Here is a 26085-nt window from a genome sequence, read left to right as displayed (position 1 = left end):
ATAAAAACACCCACACACCCACAAATACATATGCAAACCCTACATGTGTACTTAGCAAAACAGAAACAATTTACTCGTGTCAACAAACTTTTGGCCATAGTGTACTTTCAAGTGCTCGTTGTGATTCCCTTTCTGTCTAATAAGTGTAATAAGGATTACACTTATATTTACTTGGGTTTTGGACACACACACACACACACACACACACACAAACAATAAACACACACACACACATAAACACACACAAATATGTATGCAAAGCCTACATATGTACATAGCAATACAGAAACAATTTCCCATTTTTGTGTAAAAGCAACACACACTGGTGCAGGCATGTTGATAAAGAAAACTGGATACACACTGCTGAGTACAATGTTAGAAGTAGAGATAAGATAGAATTACGTAACATAAGAATGCCACCTTAATGCCTAATTGAAAGACCTAGAACCCTGTCTATTAACTGCACCAATCTGCTACCCACAGCAGACTCACCCTGCTGTCAGCCTGAAGCATCAGACCACACACATACATACACACCTTCACTATCCAGTACAAGACTATAGAAGACAGCAGCATCATATCACAGAAAGCAGGTGGCACAATTACTAATCCATATGTACCATAATCTACAGTGCTGAGGGTTAAAGACTCAAGCTCATATTTTTCTATAGTAAAGTCTGCCAAGTGTGTCCTCATTATCAGAGGAAGAGACTACTCAAGATATGTGGGCCAGGCACTTTATGAGCTCCTAATTGGGCTACTTGAATAATTTCACGTGGCACCATGTCAAGTAGTCTTTTGGACTATATAGAGAAGCTGAGCCAGTATAAATTACTGATGAAATACCTTGTTCCACATTATGTGCAACAGTGAATAAGTTAGTGCGTGTGGGGGAGCGGGTGTTTTTCGGTCTGTTACACATATTATTTGCTGTCAGTGCAGTTGTCAAACAGAAAATCCCTGCAGGTTTTTACCTCTCGTTTACACTGTTGTTGCTGTGTTTTATTTTATTAAAATAATCACCAGAGGCAAAAGACTACAGCTGTCATGTTGCAAAAGCAGGGACAACAGCAAAGAGCAGCATACTCTGTTGTCTCTCATTAATGTAATATGTGGTGCACAGAAAGAGACCTTTCAAAGAGAAATATGACAGCTCTACTCCCATCCTTAAAATACACAGATTCTACATCACAGCCTGTAGCTGTAACAAAGACAGCAGCTATGAAAAACTTTATACTCCAAACCCATCTGACATTCCAGAGACAGCAGATCAAGCTTCTTCACCATATCCTGGCAACACTGGGTGCAAGGAGGGAATTCATCCGTGATTGGACACCAGTCCATCCACATGCTCATTCATACATGCAGCAATTAAGATTCACCAATCCACCTAATGCATATTTATGTAAGGTGGGAAACTCGAGGAAATCCATGCAGACAGGGAAAATATGCAAAACTCCATTCAGTAACCTGAGCTCAGGTGTGAGGCAGCAATGCTACCACAACATGACCACCGCTGACCAAAAATGTATTATTCCCAGAAAGTAAACATTTCTCAACCCATCATTGACACTGACATGGCAATGATGGTGTAGCATAAGTCAGCACTGCTGGAGAATTAAAGCATTTTTTTACTGGCCAACTTGTTAGACACACCTACCTTGTTAGCCCACCTTATAGATATCAATCTATACCTCATCTTTTTCCCCATGCATTTTTTTGTTATTTATCCTCTAGACCTTCATCAGTTCCTGACCACATTTGTTACTGTTGGAGTACTGTTCTCAAGTCAGCCCTGACATTAGGATACACACCACCGCAACATCCAATAAGATGCTACTGCCTACAGTATATAAGGTTCTACCACCCAAAATATCTGGTCAGTGGTAGTCCTGTGGTGAGTTCATTACAATGATGGATGGTGTTGAGGGAGACTCACAAACTGCATAGAAACAGATTGCCTACAGTCATTTTACACCTACAAAGTACACCTCAAAAGCAATTGTACCTAATTAAAGGGTGAATGAATGTAGATGTGTGACAGGTGTATCTAATCAAATGGTAATTAATGTATATATTACACATCCATACATATAATCAGGAAAAATGATTGTGGACAAAAGTACTAATTAACATAAAAAGCACTAATTACTGTTTAAATATTCAAATCATTCTCAGAAGGGCTTATTGCATTGCTTCGTTCAAAAGAAGGCTCCCGATTCTATACCTCAGTATATTGAATAATACATTGAACAGGCTGCATAATAAAATAGGCTTTTCATCATAAAATACCTTTTATATTACATGAGGTGTAATGAACATTTAAACTTAATCACGCTCACACTCCCACCTCTGAAAATCTCAAATCAGACTATTGGGGTTAAAAAACACACATTTCCTAATCATGCTGCTTTTCACCATGGGTGTAAAGTAACAAATTACAAATACTCTCATTAACATAATTGAGTAGTTGTTCTCAGGAATTATTATACTTTATTAAGTAGTTTAAAAATAGCTTACATTTACTTTTATTTGAGTACATTATTAAGTGCTGTAATGGTACTTTTACAATTTTCCCTTGACCTGCCATTGCTACATGCCTTACATGTCGTAATTTACTCTTTTTCTTCTGTCAATGGTGACTGGCTAAATAGAATAATCTAATCAAATTACACATAGAAAACTTGCAGTAGACCTTGCAATACCTAGTGCCAACTTTTTTTATTCATGGAGGAGGCAAGAGGAAGTGTGGTGGATGCTTTAACAAGCAACAGTGCAAGTACAACACTTGGAACATTCATGGCCACACCTAAAAGAGCTTTTTGCGATGAATATGACGAACGGTAATTGTGTGATAGTGAGATGTCAGCATTGCTTGCCTAAACCAGTCAAAATATCAGCATTCAATAATTCTACCTCTAATTTGAGGAAACATATTGAGGTATGTTATGGATTCCTGCTAACTAGGCTCTGCCTATTTGCATGTATGTATAATGGAGCTTGTCAATGACTGTACCTTTCTATCTAGTGATTACATTATCGGGCTGTTGTGTGAGAAATGTAGTCACAGTGTTTCTGTGATTATGAGCTTTAGTTCGCTATGTAGGTCTATATCAACTGCAATTACATTGCGATCACATTGCAATTTAAAATGTTAGTCTGTGAACTGCAAATAAATTTTTATACACAACACATATTGTTTTCGTTAGTTTTCCTATTATTAATATCGGTCAAGCCCCGAAGGAAGTCTATGGCAGCCCATAGAGCCGCTTACGGGAAAGTTATTAAATTTTGCACAAAGATAGAGGACAGTCTGATCTGTTAATACAGCAAACTTGGAGTCTCTAACTCAATCCCTCTAGCACCAGCAACTGTCCAAATTTGCACTCATGTTTATGTTAATAACTTTTGAACCATGTGTCATAGAAACGTCTGGGTTACGCATGTAACCCTGTTCCCTGAGAAGAGAACGAGACGTTGCGTAGTTTTGTCATGCTAAACGCAACGTCAAAGTACCCTTTGAAAGGGAACAAGCACCATATGATGTCATTTTCCATAATGACATTTTTTCCACCATTTGAATTTTATGAAAAAAATACTTTTTCGAACTTGTCCTAGGCCGTTTGTCCAATTTGCAAGAAAATTGACCTGCATCATATAGATGCAGGCTCGGCAAAAATGACATTCATAGAATTTTGATAAACCATATCGTTTTCGAATGGCGCTTCAACAAATTTGAAGAACCCGCAAAATTTAACTTGAGACTGTATCTCTGCAATTCTTTGAGGGATTGTGACGAAACTTGTTATGACTCATTACCATTAGGCCCTGAGTATTAGCACACTGCCCCCTAATGGTCAGGAGATAGCAATAAATTTTTTGGCTTATAACTTTTGAACGCTTTTCTGCATGATAACCATCTTGCCCAAATGCATAGTGAGCAGTTTCAGAACGGCACCACATACTGGACAAAATAAAGAAGTAGCTGTTTTTAGTTATTTTTAAAATAAATGTTTTTTATGATTGAAAGTTTACATTTTCTAACTCCTCATACACTGTTCATCAGACTCTAACAAAAAACATATCACAAAGCATCTTTTGCTGCTCATGGTGCCAATTATAGGCTTGACCCTATTGCTGCTTGCAGCTATATTTATTATTATTAATGGTCTGCTTCTTCTTCCGCTTTTGCGTCTATGGCAACCCATAGAACCACTTGCGAGAAAGTTATGAAATGTGGCACACAGATAGAGGACAGTCTGATGTGTTAATACAGCAAATTTGGAGTCTTTCACTCAATCCCTCTAGTGCCACCAACTGTCCAAATTTGCACTCACGTTTATGTTAATAACTTTTGAACCGTGAGTCCAAGAAACAAAATTCTTTTTTTCCTCTAATTCCCTGTGCTGTCATTTTTCATCATGAATATTCTTCCACCATTTTGAATGTTCTGAAAAACCTACTTTTCTAACTCGTCATTTAGAGACACTTCCGACAAAACGATATTCACAAAATTTTGGCAAACCATTCCATTTTCAAATAAGCCTTCAACGAATTTGATGGCGAGCATGCTAAAATGGACGTGCGGGTATATCTCCGTAACGCATTTAGATAACGGTCATGCCTAGGTGCTATCTGAGCAGTTTCAGAACAGCACCACATAATGGACAAAATTTCTAAGAAGTAGCTATTTTTAGTTTTTTTTTTTAATGAACTGTTTTTTTTATGACTGAAAGTTTACTTTTTCAAACTCCTCATACACTGTCCATTGGACTCTAACCAAAAACATGTCACAAAGCTTCTTTTGCTGCTCATGGTGCCGATAATTGGCTCGACTCTGGTATTGCTGCTTGTATATATTATATAGATATATTATATCTCTGTAATCATGTTTATTTTTTTAATTGATGTACACAAATACAGTTAGTTTTTATAATTGATTAGTAATGTGACAGTTACTAAATTTTGAACTGTATTCTTTTTACAGAGAAAATATCCATCAAATTAAAGCAGTACAATGAATGCATCTTGAAAAGTAATAACTCTGAAGTACAGAGGTGTGATTCAGTTTTGAGATTAAAGACTACTCCATGTCATGCACACAGGTTGCTCAGGCCACAACTGACAAGCTTGTAGTCGAGTTTGTTTGTGAAAGCCTTCAGCCCTTTACCATAGTTGAACTCCCAGCATTCAAAAATCTAATCCATACAATGCAACCCAAGGTTGTCATAGCCGGGGGTGGTGCTCGGGTTGAGCTCCCATCATCTATAAAATGCCCCCATGGCGTGCGTCTCATATAGCCTCTGACAAACAAGTCCAACTCCTGGCCTGCTCGAGTGGCTTAGTTTCTAAGCCTGGCGGACCTGCTTTTACAGACAGGAGAAGGCAGGTCACTGGCACCTTAAAACCCCGTTGCTCACAGAAGAAGGAAACTTCAAACCTCCGCCATTGGAGGCATGGAAAAGGCTTCAGGAGTAAACCTCGAGGTTAAATCAGGAGCCGGAGTCTCGAAGGCGGTTCAAGGCCAAATGTATTCTTGTCCTGGCAACTCCTGCGACGTTGTTGGTGCCAAGTTGCAATGGCTTTCGTTGTTCCCTTCGTTCCACCAGGTGCGTGGAGAGGGGGGGTCTGCTCCATGGGTAACAGCTGATCCTCCATATCACCTTGCCCAGGTTTTTGTAGCTCCAATGGAGAGGACACTCCAGCGACACCGCAAGGTGCCAACACAACAAGGGTAGCGGCAGTCACCAGTTTTAAGCTCATCCGATTGGCAAAGGAAACGGGCGCCAGGGGCCGCTTCTGTCAGTGGGAGAGATCATCGCATCTCACTGGACAGCTACCACCCGCCTAAGCTGGGTAGCCCCCAGCCAATAAGGTGCTGTCCCGCCATGGCTTGCCTGCTTCACTTGGGTGCGTGGAGATTAGAGAATCATCTCAACAAGTAGGCCATAAATTCTGCACCAGACAAGCAAAGAAAAAACAAGAAGACTCCAGCTCTTTGCTTCGCAAGCTGGAACGTCAAGACCATGTGTCCTGGTCTCACTGCTGATTTGCAGCATATCGATGATGCACGCCAGACTGCTGTCATTGACAAGGAACTCTCAAGACTCATTGTCGACGTGGCCTGCCTTCAGGAAACTCAACTGGCTGACAGCGGCACTATAAGAGAAGCAAGTTACACATTCTTTTGGCAAGGGAAGCCATCGCACGAATCGCGTCAGCATGGTGTTGGCTTCACTGTGAAGAACTCGCTCGTACCCTCCATCGAGCCACCGTCATCAGGCACAGAAAGAATCCTCTCCCTCCGTTTGTCTACAGACTAAGGCTCAGCCAACATCAACAGTGCATACGCCCCGACATTATGCTCAACTCCAGATGAAAAGGACAGTTCTACGAGGCCTTACATGTAGTGATTTCCAGGATACCCAGTACTGAAAGCCTTTATCTGCTTGGGGACTTTAATGCTAGGGTGGGAGCTGATCATAAGGCCTGGCCTACCTGCCTTGGTTCTCGTGGATGTGGAAAGATCAACGAAAATGGTCAGCAACTACTAGAATTGTGCTGCTTCCATGGCCTCTGCATCACAAACACCCTCTTCAAGTGTAAGGAGATTCACAAGGTGTCTTGGAGGCACCCATGCTCCCGCTATTGGCACCAGTTAGATTTAGTCATCACCAGGCGTGCGGACCTTGCAAGCGTTCTCCTCACCCGTAGCTATCACAGTGCAGATTGCAACACCGACCACTCCCTCGTGGCTAGCCAGGTGCGTGTATTGCCAAAGAAACTGCACCATTCCAAGAAGAAAGGTCGCCCTCACATTAACACCTGCTGTATAAACAATCCAGAAAAATTTGAGCGGTACATTAGTAAGCTGCAGGAAGCCCTCGCTGAGAAGTCAACTGACGGTACTATTGACTCCAAATGGACACATCCGTGAAGCCGTGTACAACTCAGCGATCAACGCTTATGCTAAGAAGGAGCAGAAAAGTGCCAACTGGTACGAAACCCACTGGGAGGATATGGAGCCTGTAACCGATGCGAAGAGGAAAGCTATTCTGGCATACAAGGCTGCGCCTAACCCCAGCACATTGGAAGCCCTTAGGGTTGTTAGAAGAAACGCCCAGCAGACTGCCCGCCACTGCACAAACGTTTATTGGCTGAATCTCTGCAGCAGTATACAGGCAGCTTCCGATACCGGGGATATAAGAGCGATGTACGAAGGCATCAAGAAGGCGACTGGACCCTCTATTATCAAGGCTGCCCCACTCAAGTCCAAGACAGGAGAAGTCGTCACGGATCAGGGAAAGCAACCGCAGCGCTGGGTTGAGCATTACCTTGAGTTGTACTCAACCCAGAACGTTGTTACAAAGACTGCTCTGGATGTCATCCCAGACCTACCAGCCATGGAGGAGCTAGACACAACGCCAACCATGGAAGAGCTCAGAGCCTTGCCTGTGATAAGGCTCCAGGGAGCGACGGCATCCCATCAGAAATCTTGAAAAGCGGGAAACCTATACTACTCCAGCCCCTGCACGAACTTTTATGCTTGTGTTGGGAACAGGGTTATATCTCGCATGACATGACGCAAACATCGTCACATCTCCCTACTGAGCGTTGTTGGAAAGGTGTTTGCCCGGGTTGTCCTGACACATCTGCAGATCCTACCTGCAGAGTATAACCTACCCAAGCATCAATATTGTGCATGTCACCTCCTTAATTTGGTGGCTACTATGAACGCATGCAAAGCACAGGTCAGCAGTGAGGTATTTAAGAAACTTTTTAAGATACTTGCAAAATGGCAGGCATTGTACAATAGAACCAGCCGGTCTGCCATCAATGCTGAAATTGTGAAAGAAGAATGTAAGCTGCAGTTCATTCAGCCCAACCACACATGGTGGAATTCAGTATACAATGCTGCAGAGAGGATGAGGCGGATCCTAAATAAGCAGGGAGAAGCATCCAATGTATGTGCAGCATCCAAAATTAAAATGTAAGTCTGATTTTATTCAACACTGTTCTAATTAGAATACTTAAGGTGGTTGTGTGTGTTTTAGTTGTTTGACTTATTAAAGGAAGCTATTCCTTTTTTTAATAGGTTGAATCCTGATGAAGTTTCTTTCCTCTCTGAATATTGCGCGCAGTGTGATGAAGTCTGTAGCCATGGCCTTGAATAGCCTTCAGTCTGAAACAAACACTCAGATGGGGTGGCTGCTTCCCACCATCTACCTTTTTGATACAAAGCTCAAAAAAGATGGAGGCTTCTGTCAAGGTACGTCATCCCCTTATTCATGCTCTGAATCAGGTTCTACAAAAGGGCTTTGGGAAGCTTATGGAAGATCTGGAACTCATCAGCACTCATCATTCTTCTTCCCAAAAAGAAAGGTAAAAGAAGGTAAAAGAAGGTAAAATTTTCCTAATGTTTTTTATATGACAGCGGAGTATCGGATGAAATAGAGATTATGCCAAGCTCTATTAAAAAGTGAGAAAATGCATCATAATTATTTTTTCAGGTCAGCAGTCATAGGACATTTCTCTCATAATCCGACGTGTAACTGTACTACTTCTACTGTGAGTGGGTTTGTGTGGAGCTAAACTGTTCAGTGTTTATTTACTTGCCTACTGTACCCCAGTCACACTGTGTAAAATTGTTAGAAAAGACACATTGTCTTACAGAGTACTGAATGCAGCAACACTTACACAGTAAGTGAACAGCTTTTTTAACTTCTAAAATTACCATGACCACACACACATTTGATCTATATGATCCTAATAAGCATACACCAGTATGTCTATCAGAATTATCCTAAATGAATATTTGTATATCGTGTATATGATAGGTATGGATTACATCCTGCATCATCTTAATGCCATAAAGGACATGCAACAAAAAGAACTGCAGCACGACTTCTTTTCTTCCATTAAGACATACCCAGCTGCATCTTAATTGAATGTATACTTGGCTTGCACCTCAGTAGAGATGGAACTGCTTCACTCATTCCCTTTGGTAAAAAAGCTAAGCCTCAGACTGAACACACCATTGCAGCATGTGAGCGCTTTTTTATTTGTTCTGGGCATTCACAATTCACATTTAAACCAGCCAGGCTGGAAAGTACAAAATGTGCATATCAGCTCATTGTGAAGCTGAACAACAAATTCAAAATGTAGGCTCATTGTTGTTGACTACTATATCAAAATAGCCCAGAGTCTGCGATCATGTTCATGTTGAAAACATTGTCAGTTAATGTATATGTTGATATATTCACTTCAGTATGATTCTCTAATTTGTGCTATAAGCTCACCTTTTGAAGTTAAATTTTTAAGGTACTGTGTAACCCTTTCCTCTTTATAGGATGCAAGAACTTAATAACCTGTAGGAAAACATATATAAATGTCATGATAATGATAAATGCTAACTGATTATTGGTTGCTTTTTCAACTATTACATGCCTCTATTTTCAACGTTAGTGGTCAAAAATAAAACTGTTGGAGGATTCCTATGTGTTTTTGTTCTTACTGAGAAACACTGATAAAAGAGAATATGACACTGAGGTAAACTACATTTTTATATTGCAGGCTACAGTCACAATACTCACTACTCATCACTCTTGAGTACTTTTAAAAGAGCTACTTTTTACTCATACTTTAAGTAGTATTTAGAACATTTAGTATTTTTATTCTACTCACACTACATTTTTTGGGAAGCAATAGTACTTTTACATGAGTATGATTTTTCAGTAAATCCCCTGCTTTTCACAAGCTAATAGTATACTAGCTGGCGCTAATAACACACACACACGCATGCACAGATACACGTAATTTTAAGAAAATCAAGTTACAGAGAGCTGTGCTAGTTTCGCAGCACAACTTGCTACAACAGAATGCGCCCCATGCTTCAAACATACCCGGCTGAAAGTCATGCTGACAAGGTTGCATTATTTAATGCCAAATTGAGCTAGTTTTGAAGCAACAAATCAGAAATGTGTGTACACCTCAGTGAATTTCTTTCCAACATAAATACTTAGAAATAGAAAAAATAGTCTTTATGCAGTTTTTGATTATTAATGAATTTAATTATTAATTAATTAATCAATCAGTAATTATGATTACTTTTACAGCATTGAATGGTCTAGTCAAAAATGGACAAAAGAGACACAAATTCAGACAATGCTTATTTTTGCAGCATCAAAAATTGTATTGAGACTAGGGATGTCACGAGAACCGATACTGTGGTACCAAGTCGGTACCACAACATTCTTAAAACGTGACGGTACTTGTTTTTCTGGAGTAGCGTTAGTACCATTTCTGAGGAAATGTGCTATGGAATATGGAAATACTTCGCATTTGAAGCGGATGACAACATACAATTGATGCTGTGAAGCCGGTGTGCAAGCGATGCTATCGTTCATTTCAACAAAGCGAGGAAACACCTGGAAGCACCTGAAAGACGGGTCCTATATTATGTTTGTTTGAGGCAGCTGGCATTGTAGCTGTGAAACCAGCTAATGTTATGCTCCATGTAATGTTAGCGATAGTTATTTGTTAACGACGCTAATGCATTGCAATGTTATAAACTACCTCCTAATGGGCCATCATGCATCGCCATTCAGCCCATGTCCTGTCAGCAAAATGTAGCCTAATGTGACTAATAATTATTTAAATGTTAATGCCTTTTATAAATCTTTTTGGCCTGCCATCATATCAGTGAATTTAAACTAATGCTTGCATTCAGAGTATAAAGAGTGTGTGTGTGTGTGTGTGTGTGTGTGTGTGTGTGTGTGTGTGTGTGTGTGTGCGCGTGTTTAGGAGTGCACCTCCACTCATTGTCAGACAGTGTTTGATAACTAAAATCTCTCTCTCTTTCTCTCTTTTTGCCAGTATCAGCCAGAGGAGGATGTGCTCCAGGAGAGTTTTTAATTTAATTTTTTTATTTTTTATTTTTATACCACACCGTGGTATCGACTTTGGTATAGAGTATCGTGTACTTTTGGTGGTATCGGTACCGACTACTAGATTTTTGGTATCGTGACATCCCTAATTGAGACACCACCATATTGAAATTGCACCGACTTTGAAATGTATTTTACACTTTTTGGTATATTGCAATGAAATATTACATTAATTAGCTGGTTTGCTTCAACAACAATGCAGTTGGGTTTTTTTTCTAGTTTGACATGTCATACAATATGAGAGAATGCTACACAGGTATTTATTATTTTTCTGAAGTTGTAACACCAAGTGTGCCATGACAGCATGGATAGGTGCAATGATTAGTTTCTTCACAAAGGCAAATGCAGCACACTTAATGATAGAAAGAATTAGCCAATTAGCATCATGATGTGCTAAAAATGAAAAAATGATAAAAGACAATAAATCTGATCTGATGCTGACATTTTGCAGTCTTCTGTGTGTAAAGTCACACTTGTTCTATGAAAGTTTCTGCAGTAGTGAAATAGTACATATAATTTCCCACAGGCTGTAAAATGAAAGCACTTTGATCTCATGTAATGCCTTTCTCTGTGGTCCTGATTTTCTCAGGTACCATTTTATGTACCTATTTGAGTATGAAGTGCATATCTTGCTATTATTTATCGTCAGGTAGTTGATCAGCTCTAATATACTAGAGCTAGCTTATATGAAAGTTACCTATTAAACTTGTAACATCTACAAATGTCAATAAACTGGCATGACTGAACAAATTATTTTCAGCTTTTTGCTTGTCAGTGTTGTATTATTCATGTAAATGTCAAAACTTATATTTCTAAACACTACACCTGAAAATACTTAACCACACTGAACTATTTGAGAACATTAGAGATAGTATTTCTTTAGTTACACTCAGTGATAAATGGTGATAATGTAATCGTTCTGTTCACGGTGGAACACGTTTTTTCTACAGATATGAATTATTCAAATATGATTCAGTGCAAAGAATCCTGGAAAATGTAAGTACTCTGGTCCACCAGTCAAAAGAACACTCAATCAACCAGCATATATTTTACAGAATATTAAACAGCAACACAAATAATTCTTATCTGAACTACAGTATGTACCTAAGCAAGAAATCAACAGTATTATTACCCATACTTTATACACACTAGGTGTAGGTGATGTGGAATAAATTTCACATGACAGTAGTAGACACCACAAACAATATTGAGGTTTCCGTACAATGAGCCAGTAAAACACTGCCATTGCAAAACACAGAATAGGTTTGAAAATGAAACATTTTTAATATTTACATTTTTAATGTTTAGAAAGATACTATAATTAACAAAGGAATGAGAGTATACAGTCCCCTCTGAAAGTATTGGAACAAGAAGGCCAATTCTATTGCTCCCTTTCAAAGGGAGCTCAATGTTATTGAGCTTCACACTGTGGGAAGTGCCCTCGTGCGTGACCGTTATCTGGAGCTTGTGTGAAATCACACCTGTTTATAGGCCTGCCATGGTCAGGTGACCTGGCAATTAAGCATGTCGCGTGATTATAACAAAGGCACCTGTGAACCACGCAGAGTTTTGTTCATATTGGAGTTTATTGAGTGTAGATTTAGAAACTTCGGCTAAAAGGGCGTTACAGTAATCTAGCCAAGTGACAATGAATGAGTTAATCAGTTTTTCATCTACAGAGAAGTTTAACATAGGGCGCAGTCTTACTATATGAAAAAAGGATGCTTTAACAGTGCTCTGAAAAAAAGAATGAAATGTAAGGCTAGTTTCAAAACTTACTCCAAGGTACCTCATTTTACTTTGGGTCTCTAGAACAGAGCCATCAACAAATAGAGACAGTGGACCAGCTTTGAGAATTTGCTGACGGGAACCTATACGCATAACTTCGGTTTTACCGCTATTCAGGTACAAAAAATTATTATTCATCCATACAGTCAGAAAGAAAACAAACATCAAGGTTTTCACCAGATTTTGAGTGAATGTAGATTTGGGTATCATCAGCATAAAAGTGATAATGGAGGCCGAGCGATCGCAGCAGATTCCCAAGTGGAGATAAATAAATATTGAAAAGGAAAAGGCCCCGAGGAACACTAGTGAGCACAGAGCTAGTGTCAGACCTGTAACAACCCATAGAAATAAACTGGGAATGGTCAGTAAAATAGGATTTAGACCAGTTTAAAACTGTCCCTAACACACCAAAAAACTTTCAAGGCAGTTAAGTAAAAGACCATGATCAACAGTATCGAAGGCGGCTCTTAGATCAAAAATAATGAGAATGGAAGTAGCTCCAGAATCAGAGGTCATCAACAAGTGATTGGTAACTTTGACTCATGCCATTTCAGTACTGTGAAATTTACGCAAACCCGACTGAATGGGTTCAAAGAGGTTATCAATTGTAAGATGATTACACAATTGGGAGGCAACAACACGGTCAAGTATTTTTGCCAAAAACGGAAGATTTGAGATGGGAAGAAAATTGATAAATTCATCCAGGACAGCATTTTCTTTCTTTGACACAGGTGTAACAGCAGCAGTCTTTAATACTGCTGGAACAACCCCAGTCTCCAATTTATCATTTATAATACTGAGGATAATAGGGCACCAAAAATTGAAGCAAGATTTAAATAGGCTTGTGGGAATTGGATCAAGCAAGCAAGTGGTTAATTTCCTGCTGGATACCTCCCTTGTGAGAGCCTCAGAATCAAGCAGTGAGAAATGAGTGAAAGAAACACCAGCGAACCCATATGGATGAAGGAGTGAAGTGGCAGAGTCAGGTATAACAGAAATTTGTTTGCGAACATTATCAATCTTAGAATTAAAAAACTGAAGAAATAATTACATAGCTGCTGAGAAACAGGCAAGGTGGTAACAGCATTAACTTGAAACAATCTATTTATGGTTTGGAACAAGTGTCTGGGATTTCTTTGATTGTTTACAATAGCCTGAAAGAAATAAGATGATCTTACAGTCTCAATTAGTACTCTGTAATCACACCTATTTATAGGCCTGCCGAGGTCAGGTGATGTGGAATTTCGCGCATCTCGTGACTATAAAACGGCGCTTGTAAACCACGTCATCAGCTTCTCTTTGTCTGAAGCGAAGATGCAATCTACAGGCATACCCCAGTATGACAAAGCTACTCAACAAAGAGGCGTCACATGCATAACCCAGACATATCCTTTCAAACTCAACGTTGCGTGAGCTTCACGCGGTGGGAACGAGTATACCCACTCTGTCATACTGAGGCTATGGCCTTTCCATAAAAGTCTTCGACTGAAGGTCACTGCAAGATCCTCGACCAACCTGTAATACCGAATGAATGTGTGGGGCGTTGACCACCCCGCCACAGCACAAATATCCTGTAAGGGTTCCCCTTAGATAAAACATTTGAGGAGGCGCATCCCCTAGTGGATTGAGCCCCTATAACCAGAGGCGTAGCGAGACCTTGCCTCATAAGCAATAGAGATCGCTTCTGATATCCAAATAGATATGCACTGTTTTGACATAGCATCACCTCTACTGTCACTGCCAAACAGACCAACAACTGCTCTGACTTATGCCACTGGCTGAAGCGGTGGACGTAAGTACAAAGAGTATTCACTGGACATAGTAGGTGCAATCTTCCTTGTTCAAAGGAAGTCCCTTATAAGGAACAGAGGAGGGCAGAAAGCCTGCAATATTACCGGCTGGGCAGCAGACGTAGGAACTTAGGAAATAAACTGGCCTAGAATATAGGGAGGCATTGTCTAATCCAAAGGCAAGGCAGGAAGGGGCATCAGAGATGTCGGCACCACCCAAAAGAGCTACCTTTACGGTCAGAAGCTTCTCTAAGGCTGATGCTGAGAGCTCAAATGGGGCACCTGACAGACCTTCCCGGACAACAGAAGGTCCCAGGAAGGTACGCGTGGTCTATAGATGGGCCTAAGCTATCTGACACCATGCATAAACCTTGAAGTTAGAGGATGTTGCCCCACAGAGGCTCCATCTATAGGGACGTGGCTGGCCGAAATGGCGGCCACGAAGGCCCTAATTGTAGAAGGAGCCAACCCTGCTGAGAAATTGTCCTGTAAGAGCTTCAGCACTGTAGTTATTGTGCAGTTTACTGGGTCTCACTGACTTTCCTCACACCACAATAAAAAAGTTGCCACTTGAATGCATACAATTTTCCTGTGGATAGTGCTCTACCGTTTAACATGGTTTCCACAACCACGGTTGAGAAACTGGAATCTATGAACTGGTGCCCCTCAGGAGCCAGACTCACAGTTTCCATAGTTCTGAATGAGGGTAATAAGAAACCCTCTGGCTTGAGACAATAGATCAATGTGAACAGGAATCTCCCAGGGAGTGCCATGCAGCAGAGATATATATCTCCAAGAAACATATTCGAGCTGGCCAATCAGGTGCTACTAGCAGCAGACTCAGCACGGGCTTGGCAAACTCTTGCTAGTGCCTGTGGGAGCAGAGCAATCAGGGGAAAGGCATACAGACGTGCCCTCGGCCACAGGTGTACCCATGCGTCCAGCCCTAATCTTTTTTCTTTGGTGCTGGAGGAGTGAGGGCAAACCACAGCGGCAGTGTGTAGTCTCTTTGGAGGCGAACACATCTACTTCCGTTTGGCTGAACCTCTGCCATATGGACTCACCCGCAAAACTTCCCCTCCATCAGAGAAGAATTAATTGAGCCTGCCTGAACAGGGGGCATGAATGTAACCCTCCCTGGTGGTTGATATATGAGACCACTGCTGTATTGTCTGTCATAACTAACACATGGTGACCTCTCAATTGAGGAGAAGAATTTCGGTGCTAGACGTATGGCCCACACTAGGCAATTTATATGCCACACTAGATGAGGGCCACTCCAGAGCCTGTGAGGGAGACATCTGACATTACTGTCTTGCCACAAGAGATGCCCCTAGAGTGTGACCCAAGGCTAGAAACTGCGGAAACCTCCAAGTTCTCAGAGAACGTAGGCATGACCACATGACACTGACTACTTTCAGGAGTTTGGCTGCTGCTGCATAAGCCCCAACAATCTCCGTAGAGACTGGAGAGATGCCCAGACCTAACTTTATCTTGCTCAATGTTGATAGGATTGCCCTACACATGTTGGGGATAGACACCCCTCATCATATTCGAATCCCATATAACCCCTAGAAAAGTCATCCTCTGATGGGAGAAGCAACTTTCCCTGAGGTTCAACCTGAGCCCCAAGCTCCTTACATGGGTGAGAACAAGATCTTGATGTTGAATTGGCAACTTCCTGGACCATGCTAGAATTAACCAGTCGTCCATGTAGACGTACATAAATGCCCTGAAGTCACAAAGGAGTCAGCGCGGCATCCATACACTTTGGGAAGGTGCGAGGGGATAGAACTAGTGAAAGGAAGAGCCAATATTGATAAATGTTGCCTCCAAATGTAATATTCAGGAACTTCCTGTGCCTGGGCAATGGAATATGCCTCTTTTTTAGATCTATCATCACAAACCAATCCTCGAACTGAATTTGTGGAACAATAAGTTTGAGCATCAACATCCTGAACATGTACGTCAGAAGAGTACCGTTCAGATGATGCAGATCTCAAATTGGCCGTATACTCTCATGTTTTCTGTGGACCAGGAAATAACAACTATAAAAACCTCCCTCCCTCAGAGAAAGAGATACATGTTCTATGGCCGCTTTGTCCAAAAGAGATCTTATTTCCTGGGCTAACGTTGGGGTCTGCATTGTGCTGACTACTGTTGTGTGCACACCTCGAAAATGGGGGGGTTGAGCTATGAACTGAACCCGATTTTGAAGAGGAGCCAGAGACGAGCGCTGCTCTATCTCTTTTTCTGTCTTCCGGGTTCAGCTCACCGCCTGACTTCAGAGCTCAACTCCTCCTTCCCCTATGGAAAGCCAAAACACCCTTGCTGACTCCGAGGAGTCGGCAGAGGGTGCCATTTCACCAAAAACCGACACCAGCTCTGAAGCATATAAAGAGCTGCTTGAAGTGATTACTAGGGCAGTTGAAAAGTTGAATATAGACTGGCCCGGGGAAGCGGAAGTGGCTCGTGGCAGGCTGGATGAGCGTTTCCTCTCCAGTGAAAATAAATATAAAGCTCCCTCACACCGCAGAAAACTCCCCTTTTTTCCAGAAGTGCATGATGAGATATCACGCTTCTGGAGAAAACCATACACTAGCCGTGTTTATAACCCTGTGACGTCCGATTACTCAGCCGTCATGGGGAGTGAGCAACACGGCTATTTAGTGACGCCAAACGTGGAGGAGGCGCTTGCAAGCCACCTCTCTCCATCAACGGCAGGTAATTTAGGGAGGCTTTACCTTCTAAGTCATGTAAGGCCACATCAGCGTTGGTGGGCAAAGCCTATGTGGCAGTGGGTCTTGCTTGTGGGTCACTGCATACAATGGCAGTGTTGCAGGCCTACCAAGCAGACCTGCTGAGTGAGCTCGATACTGGGGAGGGAATTGAGCCCAAGGCAGTGGCAGAGCTGCGCCGCGCCACAGATTTATCTCTCTGGGCGACCAAACAAACGGCCCGTCATATCGGCCATTCAATGGGTAGCCTGGTTGTGGCGGAGAGATACCTATGTTTCAACCTCTCAGGGATGGGGGACAAAGATAAGGTCTCCTTGCTGAACGCCCCTGTTAAACTTTCCGGCCTGTTTGGCGGCACGGTTAATGCCATCGCCGACAGGTTTCGCAAGGCAAAACCCTGCTAAGATGCCTGAGCTAAGAATGATCATAAAAGCAAAGCAGGCAAGGAAGGAACGGCCCTGATGGGCCACGGAGGGACGTATCAGGGGACATGAGGTTTTTAGGGCAGATAGCCCCCAGTGCAACTGTAGGGCCTGCCCTGGCCAAGGCCATCCCATGTTTTCAGACTTCTCTGGTCAGCGAGCTGTCACAGGGAGACAGAAATCTGATGCTTTCCCTCCATTGAAATGTGTAAAAGCTAACATCACTGAAAGACCATTTGGAAGCATGGAAACTACTGCCAAATGTGTCTCCCTGGGTTCTGTCTACCATAGAAAAGGGTTACCGGGTCCAGTTCAGAGCTTGGCCCCCCCCGGTTCAGAGGTGTTCTCACCACAGTTGTCAGCACAGTGCAGAGCCCAGTGTTAGCGCAGGAAGCAAGTTCCCTGATGGACAAAGGGACCATAGAACATGTACCCCGTTCCCTAAGGGAGGGAGGTTTTTACAGCCGTTATTTCCTGGTCTGCAAAAAAGATGGGAGTATGCGGCCAATTTTAGATCTGCGTCATCTGAACCGGACATACAGGTTCAAGATGCTGTTTCTCAAACTTATCATGCCACAGATTCAGTCCGGGGACTGATTTGTGATGATAGATCTGAAGGATGCATATTTCCACATAGGAATATCGCCCAGTCACAGGAAGTTCCTGAGGTTTGCGTTTGGGGACAACATATACCAATTTCGGGTTCTTCCCTTCAGGCAAGCTTTATCCCCTCGCACCTATACAAAGTGCATGGATGCTGCTTTGGCTCCCTTGCGACTCCATGTCATCTGTGTACTAAACTACCTGGACAACTGGTTAATTCTAGCACGATCCAGGGAACAGGCGGTTCAACATCGAGATGTTGTTCTCGCCCACATGAGGAGCTTGGGGCTCAGGTTGAACCTCAAGAAAAGTATGCTTCCTCCAGTGTAGAGGGCAACATTTCTAGGGGTTATATGGGATTCTACTATGATGAGGGCGTTTCTATCCCCAACACGAGTAGGATCGATCCTATCAACTTTGAGCAAGATAAAGCTAGATCTGGGCATCCCCTCAAGTCTCTACGAGAGACTGTTGGGCCTTATGGCAGCAGCAGCCAACGTCATACCATTGGGCCTATTGCACATGAGACTGTTTCAGTTTTGACTGAAAAGTCGGGTTTTTCATCTGAGGATGAAACCTCTGAGAGTAATCAGTGTCACGCGGCAATGCCTACATGCTCTGAGTATTTGGAGGTGCCCGTAGTTTCTAGCCTCGGGTTACACTCTAGGGGCGTCTCCTTACCGCAAGACAGTAATGAGACGCGTCCCTCAAGGGCTGGGGTGCAGTCCTAAATGGCTGTCCAGCTCACGGTCTTTGGAGCGGCCCTCATCTGGAGTGGCATATTCAATTCAATTCAATTTTATTTGTATAGTGCTTTTTACAATAGACATTTTCTCAAAGCAGCTTTACAGAAATATCAACATGGTATACAGATATTAAAGGTGTGAATTTATCCCAACTGAGCAAGCCACTGAGTGGCAACAGTGGCAAGGAAAAACTCCCTAAGATGTTTTAAGAGGAAGAAACCTTGAGAGGAACCCGACTCAGAAGGGAACCCATCCTCATCTGGGTAACAACAGATAGTGGGAAAAAGTTCATTATGGATTTATATGAGGTCTGTATGGCCTTAGGAGCAGCCATAGTCCCAGCAGTCTGGAATTAGAGAAGATTTGAGCTCCATCCAGAGGCAGAAAGGATCTGGATCTCTAGTATCTCCATAAATTCGTGTGGGGCTCGGCAAAAGGAGAGAGGGAGAAAAAAGATTATTATGACTGCGAAGTAGTAAAATAGAATCTAGTCAGGGTAGGCTTGAGTAAACAAATACGTTTTAAGCCTAATAGGAAGACTGTTCCATAACTGTGGGGCTCTATTAGCGAAGGCTCTTCCCCCTGCTGTAGCCTTCGCTATTCGACGTACCGTCAGATAGTTTGCATCTTTTGATCTAAGTAGGCGTGGCGGATCATATAAAACCAAAAGGTCACTTAGATATTGTGGCGCGAGACCGTTTAGTGCTTTATAGGTTAATAAAAGTATTTTATAGTTAATGCGAGATTTTACTGGGAGCCAATGCAGTATTGATAATATTGGTGTGATATGGTCGTATCTTCCAGTTCTAGTTAGGACTCTAGTAGCTGCATTCTGGACTAACTGGAGCTTATTTATATTCCTACTGGAACATCCAGACAGTAAAGCATTACGGTAATCTAATCTAGAGGTGACGAATGCATGAACTAGTATTTCCGCATCATGTAGTGACAATATGTTTCTTATCTTAGAAATATTTCTGAGATGAAAGAAAGCTATCCTAGCAATATTATCTACATGAGCATCAAATGATAGGCTGGAGTCAATAATCACTCCAAGGTTTTTAACTGCTGTACATGATGAAACAGAAAGACCATCCAGAGTAACCATGTGATCAGAAAGATTATTTCTAGCTACACGTGGGCCTAATAAAAGTATTTCTGTTTTATCAGAATTAAGTAAAAGTAAGTTAGTTAACATCCAATGTCTAATGTCCTTTACACAATCCTCAACTTTACTAAGCTTCTGTCTGTCCTCTGGCTTCACTGAAACATACAACTGTGTATCATCAGCATAACAGTGGAAGCTAATTCCATGTTTACGAATAATTTGTCCTAGGGGTAGCATATATAAAGTAAAGAGCAGTGGGCCTAAAACAGAACCATGTGGAACTCCAAAAGTAACCTCAGTACGCATGGAGAAATCACCATTTACATCTACGAACTGATAACGGTCGGTCAGATAAGACCTGAGCCAGGAGAGGACCGTTCCCTTAATGCCAACAACATTTTCTAATCTATCAAGAGAATAATGTGATCTATAGAATCAAAAGCTGCACTAAGGTTGAGTAACACAAGCAGCGAGACACAACCCTGATCAGAGGTCAGTAGAAGGTCATTTATTACTTTAACTTGCGCTGTCTCTGTGCTATGATGAGGTCTAAATCCTGACTGATACATTTCATGAATGTTATTCCTATCTAAGTACAAGCATAACTGCTTTGCTACAACCTTTTCTAAAATCTTAGAGATGAAGGGGAGATTTGATAGTGGTCTATAGCTGGACAATTGAGACGGTTCAAGGTCAGGTTTTTTAAACAAGGATTTAATAACTGCTAATTTAAGTGATTTAGGTACATAGCCAGTGCTTAGGGAAGAATTGATTATATTTAAAAGTGGTTCAATTACTCCTGAACAAATCTGTTTAAACAAACATGTAGATACGGGATCTAGTATGCAAGTTGATGAATTGGCTGAAGAGATTAATGTAGCTAGTTGGATCTCTCTAAGCGGAGCAAAACACTCTAAACATTGATCTGATATTGCTACATTGTCATGTAATGGGTTTGTTACAGTACTGTCCGGTTTTAATTTAATGGCCTGTATTTCACGTCTAATATTTTCAACCTTATCAATGAAAAATTTCATGAAATCTTCACTGCTATGTAATGATTGAGTGTTTCTCTCTGTAGTGGTTTTATTCCTAGTTAATTTTGCTACCGTGTTGAAAAGGAATCTAGAATTGTTTTTGTTATCTCCTATTAAGGTGGAGAAACAGATTTTTCTAGCATCGCCAAGAGATTTCCTATATTTCTATAGGCTCTCCTTCCATGCTGTTTGAAATATCACCAGTTTAGTTTGATCACCAGTTTGGTTCATATAAATCACCTAGAGATGTGGGCCGTATTCCTAGCAATGAAATTCTTTCTTCCTCAGTTGAGAGGTCACCATGTGCTAGTTGCATCAGACAACACAGCGGTGGTCTCATATATGTTATGTTCACGCGCCCTGTTCAGGCAGGTGCAACTAGTCCTTCTCTAGGCAGAGGGAAAGTTCTTGTCAGTGAGTGCAATGTACATTCCGGGCAGCTGGAATGTAGGGGCAGACATCCTGTCGAGGCAGGGGCTGAGGCCCGGGGGTTGGAGGCTCCATCCACAAGTGGTGTAGTCCATATGGTGGAGGTTCGGACAAGTGGAAGTGGATGTGTTCACCTCCGAGGAGACAATACACTGCCCGCTGTTCGCCCTCACTCCTCCCGCACCATTGGGACTGGATGCCATGGTGCACACGTGGCCGAGGTCACGTCTATATGCTTTTCCCCCAATCGCTCTGATCCCACAAGTTCTAGCGAGAGTTCGCCAAGACCGTCTACGTCTGCTGCTAGTAGGACCTTATTGGCCAGCTCGAATATGGTTCTCAGAGATAATTTTCCTGCTCGACGAAATTTCCTACCACAATTTGTTAGCTGGGAAGGTGTTTCAGCCTGCACACCCATCCTCTGCTCACAGGATGTTTTTTTGTTTGTCACAACACACTGTGTAAAACCTACAGACTGTTGCGTGTAAAATTCACAGGAGTTTCTCATACACTCAAACCAGCCCATCTGGCACCAACAACTATGCCACACTTAAATTCACAAATGCCGCTTTTCCACTGTAAGAACTTTCCCCAGGAACTAGGGACTTTTGGAGGTTCTCTGCGTGTTTCCACCGCAGGGAACAGGGTCTAAATTAAGTTCTGGGTAAAATATTTAGCCCTCACAAAGTTCCTACTTGGGAGGTGGTACTTTTTCAAAAGCAAGGAACTTGGGGGGTGTGACTTTAAATTCACTATACTACCACTACTCGTCTCTTTTCCAGAGTTTTCTCAATTACCTTTTTAGCAAAGCAATACATCACAATCAACAGTAGCACAGCTTGAATCTCCTCCATGTATGTTGTTGTTGCAGTGTCATTATCAGATTTCAGAAAATAGACTGTCTGTTTATAAAACACTAACATTTATCCAAAGAAAAAAAAAATTTTAATTCCATGAAATAATCTAACCCGGGCCATGGTAGTGAGCACACCAAATCCTAACCACTAGACCACCAGTTTGGTTGCAGCACACTCTTTTGTTACTGTTCAAAGGTTTGTGTTACAATCAGAGCCTGCTACGTGTTATTATGAGCTGAGCAAACATTTTACATTATTACATCATTAAAATCAGCTTACTTTGTGTCAATAATCAGTTTGATTGTAGCATACTTCGAGGCTTCATATCTTCATATATCATATCCATATCATAAGGGCTTGAGCACGTAGTCATACATCACCAGACTAATTGGCCTAATCTTTATGGTACTTTAGACCACGATGGAAACGCTGACAACAAAGGTCTGGAGGAACCAAATGGTCCCTTGAAAAAAGTTCCTGGGATTAATTGCTCCGGCCAATTTTTGGAAAAGCGGCTAAAGATTATTTTTTCCCCCATTCTGATGTTCGATGTGAACATTAATTGAAGCTTTTGTACTATATCTAAGTTTTTATGCACTGTGCTGCTGCAACATGATTGGCTGATTGGGTAACTGCAAAATTGAGCAGGTGTACAGGTTTTCCTGTTAAAGTGGAAGGTGAATGTACACCATTGATTGATAAATGTCTGTGACGAATCTGCATGTCTGAAATGAATCTGCATGCTGCATTTGTATTACAGCGGCAACAGCAGTCCGACTTTTCTTGTGAAAAATTTCAAAACCGTCTACACTGAAAATACAATTCATCGTAATACCTGCAGCATTCATTATATGCAACATGTCTTGTGGACGAGCAAAGTGGTCCAGTAGGCCTACTAAATCACTGGAAAACTAGAGCTAGATGTTTCTCTAAATCGTCACTGGTTCAGTTTTCAAGTGTCCACCTACATGTAAAATTGTCCTATGTTATTTTGCGCACTTTGTTTAGTGCAGCTCAGAAAATTATGCAGTGGCATCTGCAGTATTTCGACAAGTCAAAAGCACCCAATTGTCTAAATTCAAAATGCAACATTTACCCACAACGATGAATTATGCAATATATGAATATATGACTACAATTATGCCTTCCATGGTATCACACAAACTCTAAACAGATCTGCAACCTGATGAATTGTTAGACTGTAGTTTTAAAACCAGCTTTTAACATAGGTCTACTGATAGATCAACATTTTTAACGGCTTAATTAAAAATCTCTAAGCCTTCATTCAAAAATAACTACAAAATGGACACAAATGACATTTCCATATGTAGCCTACATCGTCCATAAGCACACGTCATATTGTAAATTTCACTAGACCTTATTCTAAAGCTTCAGTTGAAGACTACACATTGATCAGTTGTTGCCATATGAGGACATTCACAACAGACCGTGTATGTAACAGGGACATAAGCTAAACTTTTGAAGCGCAGTGATTTCCCACTTTTTGCCACACTGATTGCAATGAACACAATTAACGGGAAAAAAAGTGTGAATATTTTTTAAGTCGAATTGCGTCTTTTTTCCACTGCCGTACTCACAGGCATAAGTCATGGAGAAGCTGTTGCCCATCTTCACCATATCTACTTGAGGTACCAGTTTGGGAATGTCCTGATGGTGCGAAAGCGCAAATCGGAACACTTCATATTCGTGCGACTCGGGAGGGAATAATCCTCCTGTGTGTGAAAACAGAAAGGAAAATTGTAAGCGATAATGCATATAAGGCTAAATCGTATAAGTGACCGCCGTTATTGCTCGTGCTGTCCACTGAATTGAGTAAAATGCCAGTCATCTTTTAAAAGCGCAATCTTAATTAGTGCAACCTGTCCATTTTGAGCACTTTGTGAGTCTACAGGTGATTATTTTCATGCACTCACCTATGTTGATATTACTTGGAAAACTCGAACCAAAGCAGAGTCCGATAACGCTGGTGCAGAGCAGAGCGATTCTTCGTTGCATATTTTTTCCTTTTGCATTTGCGGAAAAAAACAAAACCAAATCCCCAGCATGGGTATAGCCCAATAGTTCCGTTTGAAATCTGCCCGGATGTTCTGAGAACGCAATCAACAATGTGTGACCGAGCTACAAAAGAAATTGCTCACACGTTCTCCTTGCTTGTGCTCGCCTCTGACGCGGGTTCTCTCTCTCTCTCACTCTCTCTCTCTCCCCCCGCGCGCGCGTGCGTGCGTGTGTGTGTGTGTGTGTGTGTGTGTGTGTGTTCCGTTATTCTGAGCTCTCTTGCACAGCTCTGCCTCCCAGCTACGGGAACGACTAATGTTGGATCCCATCACGGTGGTATCGTCATCATACAAAATCATAGTGCCAATTAAGTGGTAGTCTATTTCTCTTAACTCTATAAAAATTGTGAAAAATTAGTACCCCTTTTAGTGGTCCAATAATTGCAAAATTGATTGCTGACCGTTTCTAATTTTCCTCTTTTTTGAGTGATTACGTCTATGTATGCCATTTCAAAATCACCTTTTTTATTTTTATTTTATTTTACTTGGTTTAATTACAACGGCCATCTTTGTGTCATGGCACACAACAAATTTTGGTAATGCAGCTGTTTACGGAAACCTCAATATCTCGGCTCAGGATCGGACTAGCTCCTTGGAACAAAAACTGATCTCTAGAGCACATTACAAGGTACAGTAGGTATTCAACCAGAATGTCTGTTAGCGCCACGTGTACCACCTACGCAAGGCCTGTCACATGTGAAAGTCATTCGCGAAATTGTCACCAGGTGGGGCGCAAAGTGACTGATTGCAAAACGACTGTGTATATGGATATTAAATAACGGAATAAATTAATAGTAATACAAAATAACATTATTATATCATTTTTAAATAATTTAATTTTTGTTATTTTGTCAAATAAAAATTCAGCAGTGACTGATTTCATGTATAACCGGACAGTTTTTGTGTTTCCCAGCCGCTGGGTTAGTGGCTTTGTGACAGACTTTAGAAACAGTGCACCCTCCCCCTACCTGGTGAAACACAGGAGACAGGGTTAGGTGGTATGAGTGTCTCACCCGAGGAGGCTCTTCCCTGTGGTCCCCATCTTCCTGAGCCATGCAGGCTGGCTGGACCCAGTCTCTGGTGGCTGGCGTCTTCTTCTGCCATCGGCAGCGGTAGATTCTCATGGCTGATGGCTTGGGGAACCCTGGCCAATCCTGGCCAAGCAATAATGGCACTGGGAGCTCAGGAATCAGGTCAGTGAGGAGTGACCAACTGCCAGCTAGTGAGGAGATCATGACTTCTGTGGCAGGGACCTCCTGGATGCCTCCATGGACGCAAGACACTGGGAGGATGCCCGTAGGTTTGGGCAGGCTGTCGGGCGGGCTGGGTGCTCCCTGAATCAAGAAGGGCTGTGACGGGCTGGCTGTTCACCCTTACAGCCATAGTTGGGGCATCCAGAGGCAAAGCAGCATGGAGGGCACCGCCAGCCAGCCAGGGCTTGCCGAGGCACTGCAGGGAGGCCGGATCTGGCTCGGTGGGCATGGGTTCGTCCCTGAGTATCCCGTTGGTTGGTCGTGGGGGGGGGGGGGGGGTGTTTTCTGCGGTC

The 26085-nt window shown here is 42.0% G+C and overlaps 1 protein-coding gene across 3 annotated transcripts in view; it reads right to left on the bottom strand.

The window, feature by feature from the left end:
* gria1a (glutamate receptor, ionotropic, AMPA 1a) overlaps positions 1-24694 on the bottom strand; it is a 145851-nt gene extending 121157 nt beyond the window's left edge. Inside the window, exons 1-2 of one of the 3 annotated variants that reach the window (XM_053682145.1) lie at positions 24399-24694; positions 24063-24197 (exon numbers count right to left, since the gene is read on the bottom strand). In XM_053682145.1, the coding sequence (XP_053538120.1) occupies positions 24063-24197; positions 24399-24480 (217 nt within the window). In that variant the 5' untranslated portion in view covers positions 24481-24694. Of the gene's footprint in view, positions 1-24062; positions 24198-24398 lie in introns of those variants that run through there. The other 2 variants (XM_017475174.3, XM_017475178.3) reach the window with 2 other exon arrangements.
* Between the last annotated feature and the right edge of the window lie 1391 nt (positions 24695-26085).

The sequence above is a fragment of the Ictalurus punctatus genome, chromosome 8, assembly GCF_001660625.3.
Source record: "Ictalurus punctatus breed USDA103 chromosome 8, Coco_2.0, whole genome shotgun sequence".
NCBI classification, from domain to species: domain Eukaryota; kingdom Metazoa; phylum Chordata; class Actinopteri; order Siluriformes; family Ictaluridae; genus Ictalurus; species Ictalurus punctatus.
The sequence above is the reverse complement of the archived record's forward strand: the minus strand, read 5'-3'. Positions and strand labels throughout refer to the sequence as shown.